This window comes from Rattus rattus, chromosome 5 (genome assembly GCF_011064425.1).
Source record: "Rattus rattus isolate New Zealand chromosome 5, Rrattus_CSIRO_v1, whole genome shotgun sequence".
Lineage (NCBI taxonomy): Eukaryota > Metazoa > Chordata > Mammalia > Rodentia > Muridae > Rattus > Rattus rattus.
In genome coordinates, this window is record NC_046158.1 from 109,948,723 (window position 1) to 109,960,116 (window position 11,394).

General features: G+C 39.1%; 1 gene segment (V, D, J or C); it reads left to right on the top strand.

Annotated features, from left to right (window-relative positions):
• The first annotated feature begins 3,850 nt into the window (after positions 1 to 3,850).
• LOC116901003 lies at positions 3,851 to 4,458 on the top strand. The segment is given in 2 exon segments: positions 3,851 to 3,905; positions 4,139 to 4,458. Coding segments are annotated over 2 exon segments (369 nt in total).
• Positions 4,459 to 11,394: the final 6,936 nt, after the last annotated feature.

The following is an 11,394-nucleotide window of genomic DNA, read 5'->3' on the forward strand; positions in this document are numbered from 1 at the left end:
AATTCAACACCCCTTCATGATAAAAGTCCTGGAAAGAATAGGAATTCAAGGCCCATACCTAAACATAGTAAAAGCCATATACAGCAAACCAGTTGCTAACATTCAACTAAATGGAGAGGAAACTTGAAGCAATCCCACTAAAATCAGGGACTAAAGCAAAGGTTACTCTCCTCCCTACTTATTCAATATAGTTTCTTGAGCTGGCCAAACAATCAGACAGCAAAAGGAGGTCAGGGGATACAGATCGAAAACAAGAAGTCAAAATATCACTTTTGCAGATGATATGATAGTATATTAAGTGATCCCAAAAGTTCCACCAGAGAATTACTAAAGCTGATAAACACCTTCAGCAAAATGGCTGGGTATAAAATTATTCAAATAAATCAGTAGCCTTCCTCTACACAAAAGAGAAACAAGCCGAAAAAGAAAGTAGGGAAATGACACCCTTCATAATAGTCCCAAATAATAGAAAATACCTTGCTGTCATTTTTTTTTTTATTAACTTGAGTATTTCTTATGTACATTTCGAGTGTTATTCCCTTTCCCGGTTTCCGGGCAAACATCCCCTTCCCTCCCCCCTTCCTTATGGGTGTTCCCCTCCCCACCCTCCCCCCATTGCCGCCCTCCCCCCGACAGTCTAGTTCACTGGGGGTTCAGTCTTAGCTTGCTGTCATTTTAACCAAGCAAGTAAAAGATCTGTATGATAAGAACTTCAAGACACTGAAGAAAGAAATTGAAGAAGACCTCAGAAGATGGAAAGATCTCCCATGTTCATGGATTGCCAGGATTAACAAAGTAAAAATGGCCATTTTACCAAAATCCATCTACAGATTCAATGCAATCCCCATCAAAATACCAATCCAATTCTTCAAGAGTTAGCCAGAACAATTTTGCAAATTCATCTGGAATAACAAAAAACCAGGATAGCTAAAACTATCCTCAACAATAAAACTACTTCAGGGGGAATCACTATCCAGAACTCAAGCAGTATTACAGAGCAATAGTGATAAAAACTGCATGGTATTGGTACAGAGACAGACAGATGGCCAGTGGACTAGAATTGAAACCAGAAATGAACCCACACAACTATGGTCATGATTTTTGACAAAGGCCAAAACATCAATGGAAAAAAGATAGCATTTTCAACAAATGGTGCTGGTTCAACTGGAGGTCAGTATGTACAAGAATTCATATCGATCCATGCTTTTCACCCTGTAGAAAGCTTAATCCAAGTGGATCAAGGACCTCCACATCAAACCAGATACACTCAAACTAATAGATGAAAAAGTGGGGAATCATCTCGAACACATGGACACTGGAGAAAATTTCTGAACAAAACACCAATGGCTTATGCTCTAAGATCAAGAATCGACAAATGGGATCTCATAAAACTGCAAAGCTTCTGTGAAACAAAGGACACCCTAGTTAGGACAAAACAGCAACCAACAGATTGGGAAAAGATCTTTACCAGTCCTACAACTGATAGAGTGCTTATATCCAAAATATACAAAGAACTCAAGAAATTAGACTGCACATCGACAAATAACCCTACTAAAAAATGGAGTTCAGAGCTAAATAAAGAATTCACAGCTGAGGAATGGCTGAATGGCTGAGAAACACCTAAAGAAATGTTGAACATCTTTAGTCATAAGGGAAATGCAAATCAAAACAACCCTGAGATTTCACCTCACACCAGTCAAAATGGCTAAGATCAAAAACTCAGGTGACATCAAATGCTGGCGAGGATGTGGAAAAAGAGGAACAGTCCTTCATTGTTCGTGGGATTGCAGACTGGTACAACCATTCTGGAAATCTTTCTGGAGGTTCCTCAGAAAATTGCATATTGAACTACCTGAGGACCCAGCTATACCTCTCTTGGGCATATACCCAAAAGATGCCCCAACATATAACAAAGACAAGTGCTCCACTATGTTCATCACAGCCTTATTTATAATAGCCAGAAGCTGGAAAGAACCCAGATGCCCTTCAACATAGGAATGGATACAGAAAATATGGTACATCTACACAACTGAACATTACTCAGCCATCAAAAACAATGACTTTATGAAATTCATAGGTAAATTGATGGATTGGAAAATATCATCCTGAATGAGGTAACCCAATCACAGAAAAACACACATGGTATGCACTCATTGATAAGTGGCTATTAGCCCAAATGCTTGAATTACCCTAGACTCACAGAACACATGAGACTCAAGAAGGAGGACCAAAATGCGAATGCTTCTCTCCTTTAAAAGGGAACAAGTATACACTTGGCAAGGAATAGGGAGGCAATGTCTAGAACAGAGGCAGAAGGAATTCCCATTCAGAGCCTGCCCCACATGTGGGACATACATATACAGCTACCAAACTAGATAAGATGGATGAAGCAAAGAAGTGCAGGCTGATAGGAACCAGATGTAGATCTCTCCTGAGAGACACAGCCAGAATACAGCAAATACAGAGGTGGATGCCAGCAGCAATCTGAGAACAGGAACCCCGTTGAAGGAATCAGAGAAAGAACTGGAAGAGCTTGAAGGGGCTCGAGACCCCATATGAACAACAATGCCAACCAACTAGAGCTTCCAGGGACTAAGCCACTACCCAAAGACTATACATGGACTGACCCTGGACTCTGACCTCGTAGGTAGCAATGAATATCCTAGTAAGAGCACCAATGGAAGGGGAAGCCCTGGGTCCTGCCAAGACTGAACCCCCAGTGAACTAGATTGTTGGGGGGAGGGCAGTAATGGGGGGAAGATGGGGAGGGGAACACCCATAGAAGAAGGGGAAGGGGAGGAGTTAGGGGGATGTTGGCTTGTAAACTGGGAAATGGAATAACACTCGAAATGTAAATAAGAAATAGTCAAGTTAATAAAAATAAAAAATATTAAAAATTAAAAAAATACCCAATCTAATAAAGATAAAAAAAAAAAGAAGATGATGATGGGGAGGGGTTAGGGGGATGTTGGCAGGGAAACAGGGAAAGGGAATAACAATTGAAATGTAAATAAGAAATAACCAAGTTAATAAAGATGGACAAAAAAACAACAATGAGAAAAGGTTAATAATTTCTCATTGTCTGATGGAACTCTTGAGGAAGTGGTACCATTTCATATTCAACCATAAATTTTAGGAAAAACAATTGGAATGTATTTAAATGTACCACTATTTCATTCCTTACTCCAAATAAAATTCAAATGATCTTTCACATATTAAAAAATGTAAATAAGAAATACCCATTTTAATAAAGATGGAAAAAAGAATTATGTTACTTTCTTTATTGAATCATTTTTCCTCTCTTCCCTCTCAGATAGTGCTTTCTTATGTATATATAATTTTGAGGGATTAAGATCTTCTTGAAATAACACATTCTTTACATAGCGCAGCTTGAAAGTACTCCCCCACCTCACACAGCAAAAATAGTATATGGTAAATACTTAATAGAGTAGATTGCAAAAAAAAAAAAAAAAAAAAAAAAAAAACAGACGGTGTTTACCATTAATCCCACTACTTAGGATTCAGAGAGAAGAGGATCTCTATGAGGTTTGAGGCCAGTCTGGCTGAAAGTAGCTTCAGAACAACCAAGAACAGGTAGAGAAACCCTGTCTTAAAACAAACAAATAAATCATGGATTTAGAATAGGTTGAACGGATCCTTTAAGGCACATGTGATGTTCTAGTAAATTTTCTGCTGACACCAACTCCCTATGGGTGAAACAGGAGCAGGTGTCCTTTGTGTAGCAGTACACACTCTGCTGAGCTGATTTGCATATGCGTCATTACAGGACAGCCCAGGCTCCTTTAAGGGCAGCAACCAGGAGCCTAAGAAGCATCCTCTCTTGCAGCACTCAGAGATGGAGACAGACACACTCCTGCTATGGGCACTGCTGCTCTGGGTTCCAGGTGAGGGTGCACAGAAGTGTTGGGAACATCCACTCTGGCCTTCATGACTTTCCAAGCCTCTGGGCTCTTGATCATTATAATTAGGGCATTTGTAATTGGTTTCAAGTTTCCCTATTCCCCTTGATTTCTCAGAGTGATGTCCACAGTTATTCTTAAAATTTTAAATTAAAAGGTCCTCTGCTGGGAAGGTTTTCAAACATATATAACAATGGAATGTGTGTTTATCATTTCAGGCTCCACTGGTGACATTGTGCTGACCCAGTCTCCTGCTTTGGCTGTGTCTCTAGGGCAGAGGGCCACAATCTCCTGTAGAGCCAGCCAAAGTGTCAGTACATCTAGGTATAATCATATGCACTGGTACCAACAGAAACCAGGACAGCGACCCAAACTCCTCATCTATCGTGCATCCAACCTAGCATCTGGGATCCCTGCCAGGTTCAGTGGCAGTGGGTCTGGGACAGACTTCACCCTCACCATCGATCCTGTGCAGGCTGATGATATTGCAACCTATTACTGTCAGCAGAGTAGGGAGTATCCTCCCACAGTGCTCTAGGGCTGAACAAAAACCTTCTGGGGTTGCAGCTCACTGAGGGTCAGTCTCTCAGTTCTCTCTTATTCTCTTTCATCTCAACACAGAGCTCTGAGCTTGTTTGGAAAAGTTCTCAAATAATGAAACAAGTTTTAAAGACAGATATGTATGTGTGTCCCATCCTTAAGACTTTGTAATTTAATAATTTTCCAACAAAATATATGGTTGTTTTAGTTATTATTTATTTAACATTTTCAACACATTTATCTTTGGATAATTTTCCCTTCTCCCCTTACTCGCTGACCACATCTCTGCCTATTCCTTCACCCTCAGCATTCTCCTTTGACTTTCCAGTCACTGAGGATTCACTATTTCCCATTTTTAATTCTGAAGATAGAAAAAGATAATAAACACAAATTATGTCTCTGAAAAATAGTGTTCACCAAAGACATTTACTGTAGTTTGTTTGTGTGTGTGTGTGTGTGTGTGTGTGTGTGTGTGTGTGTGTGTGTGTGTCAAAGGACAACCTGCAGAAGTTAGTTCTTTCTTTCCACTAGGTCCAGTCTGGGAATCAAGCTCAGATCATCAGTCTTTTCTATGAGCGTGCTTCCTGGTAAAGGGTGAGCAATCATGCTAGCCTGGAGTACTATTTCTTTTCCTTTAATCATTTATTTTCATTTAATATTGCATACATGGGGGAGGGGTGCATGTGTGAGTATTCATAGTAGTCAAATGAAGGCATCAGATCCTAGGTAGCTAGAAATCCAGTAGGTTTTGGGGTAGATGATGTGGGTACTGGAAATCAAACTGGGGTCCTCTGCAAGAGCAAAAGGTATTCTGAACTGTCAAACTCTTTGGTCACCTCTGATCTACCATTTTTAAGGAAGTATTTTATATTTAGAATCCCCCTTTCCTCTAGAATAATGGGACCCTTGATGGAAGCATTGTTGTCCATCATGTAAGTTAAAAAGGGCATTGAGTAGTTAAGCTTGTCAGTTAATCTTTTAGATACAGGCTTACACTCTCATTCTAGTGTTTTTATTATCCAATTGCTTTTGTTTGTTTGCCCTCACAGTCTGCTATAGTTACTCAGAAACATAGGCTGTGCCATGGTTATTTTTCTGCTTTCCTTCCAATGTCTCTATCTCAGTGTCTATCCCCAAATTAAGTTTTAGTATGAGATTTATTGACTTTCTTTTTATTTTGATCCAATATTCATCATTTTAACAGCTTCTATATTTGTGTTCAACATCTTCCTGCCATTTCCTTTTTCTTTCTTTCTTTCTTTCTTTCTTTCTTTCTTTCTTTCTTTCTTTCTTTCTCTCTCTCTCTCTCTTTAATATGTAGTGCACATGGAGGACAAAGGACAACACTGGATGTTGGTCCTCAAATTCCACCTTATCTGAAGCTGGGTGCCATCAGGGAACTTTCCAGACATGGAATTCAGGGAAAAAGAATACTTTATGGATACCTTCTCTTTGCAGTCAGGCAATGAGCTCTCATCAACGTGAACTTCTCTAAAGCACTGAGACACTAGTAATCGTTGGATCTGTATCCTTAATGGAGAAGTGCTTTTTTTCCATGTACTATGTCTTACAGTACTTATAAACTGGAAAAGTGAGAAATACTGTTTGTCATACTACCATGCAACTAGAACTGTCCAGCCATGAACCTAGAAAATGATCTATGGTCCGCTATATGTAAGTATATTTTTCTTTCCTTGGAGAGTTAAATCTCTGTAGACAGACACTGGTGCATGAAATCTATCCTCCTAACCTACTCCAGTAAGGCATCTGTGGTGATCCATGTCTCTCTGAGAAAAGGATATGTGGGATCCTCGATTTGCTCTCTCGCAAGTCATCCTGCCCACTATCTCTAGGTTCACAGTGAGGGTAACTTCCTCTAATCAACCACTCAACTACTGCCAAGTAGTCTCCAACTCCTTTCGTTTCCTCTGAAGGGAAATGTCAAGTGAACTTTTGCTGTCCAGAATACAAATCCCTTTTCCTTGCAAAACTCAAGTAAAATTAAATCTGACTTTACAGATTTTTAGTTGACCCAGACTAATATACTGAAGCTTTCTAAAATCTCCACTTGTTAATAGATATAAGCTACAAAAAGATAATGTTAGTCTTATGTCAGACAATATTGTTCAGGAAAACAAGTTGTTTCCAGGCTGCTGAATTTTATGCTGATGACATTCTTGTATCCAATGGCCCATCTTACCAGTTTTTTTGGAAGGGGAAAGAGACCCCATAGTAAAGGAGGTCATTCCCTATGAAAACTTTAATGGGTCTTTGACAGTCCTTTCATGGAAGAGCAAGATAAGCATTTTCAAACTCATATAGTAGATGAATTAAGAATGCCAGGATCAGGTTTCTGGCAGTGCCTAGAACTGAACCAGTCCCACAGCTCTCTGAACCAAAATCCAATGGGGGAGAGAGCTGGACTTGCAGAAGAGTAGACAATCCTGAGAGCTCAGAGGAGACAGCTACTCCTGCCCACATTCCTGACCAAAGAGGAACCCGCCTAGTGCCATCTGTGCCCTCTGGATACAGGAACATAGGCGCAGTCAGGGTCAGGACCCTTATGGTTTCTGCCTGTGCTGAGAGCCAAAAGCCAGTCACCAGAAGTGCCTATGACCCTGAGAGCAGGGGTAAGATCTATTCTTCTGCTCCAAGCAACCCACCTGGGGCCCTCAGGACCCACAAACTTAGGAGCAATCTGGGACAGTACCTTTCCAGTTTCTGCCTGTGCCTAGAACTGACCCAGTTCCACAGCTCTCTATACATAAATCTCATGGGGCAGAGGGCTAGCTGGATTCTCAGAAGTGCAGACAATTCTGAGAGCTCAGGGAGATCACCAATTTGCTCACACTGCTGGCCCAAGAGTAACCCACCCAGTGCCCTCTGGATATGGGAAACCGAGGAGCACATAGGAGAAGGTTCTTCCTAGGAGAAGGGAAGGAACCTTTCCAGTATTTGCCTGAGCCCAGAGCTTAAAGTCAGTCACCAGGAGTGCAGACACACTTGAGAGCAGAGATAAGACCAACTCTTACGCCCAAGCGACCAGCCAGGAGGCTTGGACATACAAACCCAGGAGAAGCGTTCTGTTCCCGTATATAGCTGAAAGAAAACAGGTTTATAGGAGTGCTGACACAGGATTACAGGGAGGATCAAGCCACAGTCAGACACAGCAACACAAGCTGACAGCAGAGAAAAAGCTGATAGTGACAGAGAAGCACAGAAACCTAAGCAACATAAACCAACACTTCTTGGCATCATCAGAGTCCAGTTCTCCACCAAAGCAAATACTGGTTATCCAAACACACCAGAAAAAGCAAGATTTGGATTTAAAACCACAACTCATGATGATGATTGAAGACTTTAAGAAGGAACTAACTAACGCCCTGAAGGAAATACAGGACAGTGTAGGTAAAAAGTAGGAGCCCTTAAAGAGGAAACACAAAAATCCCTTAAAGAATTACAGGACACCACAACCAAGCAGGTGAAGTAACTGAGCAAAATCATCCAGGATTTAAAAATGGAAATAGAAACAATAAAGAAATCACAAAAGACAACCTGAGATAGAAAACCTAGGAAAGAGATCAGGAGACATAGACGCAAGCATCACCAACAGATTACAAGAGATAGAAGAGAGAATCTCAGGGGCAGTAGATTCCATAGAAAACATCGACAGAACTATCAAAGATGACATAAAATGCAAAAAGCTCCTAACACAAAACATGTGTCCTTTGCCTTACAGAAGCTTTGCAGTTTTATGAGATACCATTTGTTGATTCCTGATCTTAGAGTATAAGCCATTTGTTTTTTGTTCAGGAAATTTTCTCCAGTGCCCATGTGTTCGAGATGCTTCCCCACTTTTTCTTCTATTAGTTTGAGTGTATCTGGTTTGATGTGGAGGTCCTTGATCCACTTGGACTTAAGCTTTGTCCAGGGTGATAAGCATTCTTCTACATGCTGACCTCCAGTTGAACCAGCACCATTCGCTGAAAATGCTATCTTTTTTCCATTGGATGGTTCTGTCCCCTTTGTCAAAAATCAAGTGACCATAGGTGTGTGGGTTCATTTCTCGGTCTTCAATTCTATTCCACTGGTCTACCTGTCTCTGTACCAATAGCATATATTTTTTTAAAATCACTATTGCTCTGTAATATTGCTTGAGTTCGGGGATAGTGATTCCCCTTTTAGTCCTTTTATTGTTGAGGATATTTTTAGCTCTCCTGAGGGTTTTGTTATTTCAGATGAATTTGCAAATTTTTCTGTCTAACTCTCTGAAGAATTGGATTGAAATTTTGATGGGGATTGCATTGAATCTGTAGATCGCTTTTGGTAAAATGGCCATTTTTACTATATTAATCCTGCCATTCCATGAGCATGGAAGATCTTTCCATCTTCTGAGATCTTCTTCAATTTCTTTCGTCAGAGTCTTGAATTTATTATCATACAGATCTTTCACTTGCTTGGTTAAAGTCACACTGACGTATTTATATTATTTGGTACTATTATGAATGTAGTTGTTTCCCTAATTTCTTTCTCAGCTTGTTTCTCTTTTGTGTAGAAGAAGGCTACTGATTTATTTGAGTTAATTTTATGTCCAGCCACGTTGCTGAAGTTGTTTATCAGGTTTAGTAGTTCTCTGGTGGAACTTTTGTGATCACTTAAATATAATATCATATCATTTGCAAATAGTGATATTTTGACTCTTCATTACCAATTTTTATCCCTTTTGTTGTCTGATTGCTCTGGCTAGGACTTCGAGAACTGTATTGAATAACTATGGAGAGAGTAGCAGCCTTGTCTAGTCCCTGATTTTAGTGGGATTTCTTCAAGTTTCTCTCCATTTAGTTTAATGGTAGCTACTGGTTTTTTTCTATATGGCTTTTACTATGTTTTGGTATGGGACATGAATTCCTGTTTTTTTCCAGGACTTTTATCATGAAGGGGTGTTGAATTTTGTCAAATGCTTTCTCAGTATCTAATGAAGTGATCATGTGGTTTTAATCTTTCAGTTTGTTGATATAGTGTGTTATGTTGATGGTTTTCCAGATATTAAACCATCCCTGCATACCTGGGATGAAGCCTACTTGATCATGATGAATAATTTTTTGATGTGCTCTTGTATTTGGTTTCCAAGAATTTTATAGATTATTTTTGCATCGATATTCATAAGGGAAATTGGTCTGAAGATCTCTTTCTATATCAGGTCTTTTTGTGGTTTAAGTATGAGAAGAATTGTGGCTTCCTAGAAGGAATTTGGCACCCCTCCATCTTTTTCAATTTTGTGGAATAATTTGTAATGTATTGGTATGAGGTCTTCTATGAAGGTCTGATAGAATTTTGCACTGAACCCATCTGGACCTGGGCTCTTTTTGTTTGGGAGATTTTTAATGACTGCTTTATTTCTTTAGGAGTTATGTGGTTGGTTAAATAGTTTATCTGTTCATGATTTAACTTTGGTACCTGGTAACTGTCTAGGATATTGTCCTTTTCCTTCAGATTTTCATGTTTTGTTGAATATAGGCTTTTTTAGTAGGATCTGATGATTTTTTTGAATTTCCTCTGAATCTGTTGTTCTGTCTCCCTTTTCATTTCTGATTTTGTTAATTTGGACACACTCTCTGTGTTGTCTCCTTAGTCTGGCTAAGGGTTTATCTACCTTGTTGATTTTCTCAAAGAACCAGCTTTTGGTTCTGTTGATTGTTTGTATAGTCCGTTTTATTTCTACTTGGTTGATTTCAGCTCTGAGTTTGATCATTTCCTACCTTCTACTCTTCTTGGGTGTATTTACTTCTTTTTGTTCTAGTGATTTTGTGTGTGCTGTCAAGCTGCTGATAGGTGAGCTCTCCTGTTTCTTTCTATAGGCACTCAGAGCTATGAGTTTTCCTCTTAGCACTGCTTTCATTGTGTCCCATAAGTTTGCATATGTTGTACCTTCATTTTTATTAAAGTCTAAGAAGTCTTCAATTTCTTTCTTTATTTCTTCCTTCACTATGTTATCACTGAGTAGAGCATTGTTCAACTTCCATGTATATGTAGGCATTCTTTTCTTATTGTTATTGAAGTCCAGCTTTACCCCATGGTGGTCTATTAGGACACATGGGATTATTTGTATCTTTTTTTATCTGTTGAGACCTGTTTTATGATTGATTATATGGTCAATTTTAGAGAAAATGCCATGAGGTTGTGAGAAGAAGTTGTATCCTTTTGTTTTAGGATAGAATGTTCTATACATATCTGTTAAGTCCATTTCATTCATGACTTCTGTTAGTCTTTCTATGTCTTTGTCTAACATATGTTTCCATGAGCTGCTCATTGATGAGAGTGGGGTGTTGAAATCTCCTACTATTATTGTGTGAGGTGAAATGTGTACTTTGAACTTTAGTAAGGTTTCTTTTATGTATGTATTTGCCCTTGTATTTGGAGCATAGATATTTAGGATTGAGAGTCCATCTTCATGGATTTTTCCTTTGCTGAATATGAAATGTCCTCCCTTATTATTTTGATGACTTTTGGTTGAAAATCGATTTTATTCGATATTAGAATGGCTACTCCAGTTTGCTTCTTCAGACCATTTGCTTGGAAAGTTGTTTTCCATCCTTTTTCTCTGAGGTAGTGTCTGTTTTTGTCTCTGAGATAGTGTCTGTTTTTGTCTCTGAGATAGTGTCTGTTTTTGTCTCTGAGATGTGTTTCCTGTAGGCAACAAAGTGCTGGGTCCTCATTGCATATCCAGTTTGTTAATCTGTGTCTTTCTACTGGGGAATTGAGTCCATTTATATTGAGAGATATTAAGGAATAGTGAATGTTGCTTCCTGTTGTATTTGTATTTAGATTTGACATTATGTTTGTTTGCTTGTCTTCTCTTTGTTTTTTACTAAATGATTAGTTTCTTGTTTTTTCTAGGGTGTAGCTTGTTCCTTGTGTTGGGCTTTACCATTTA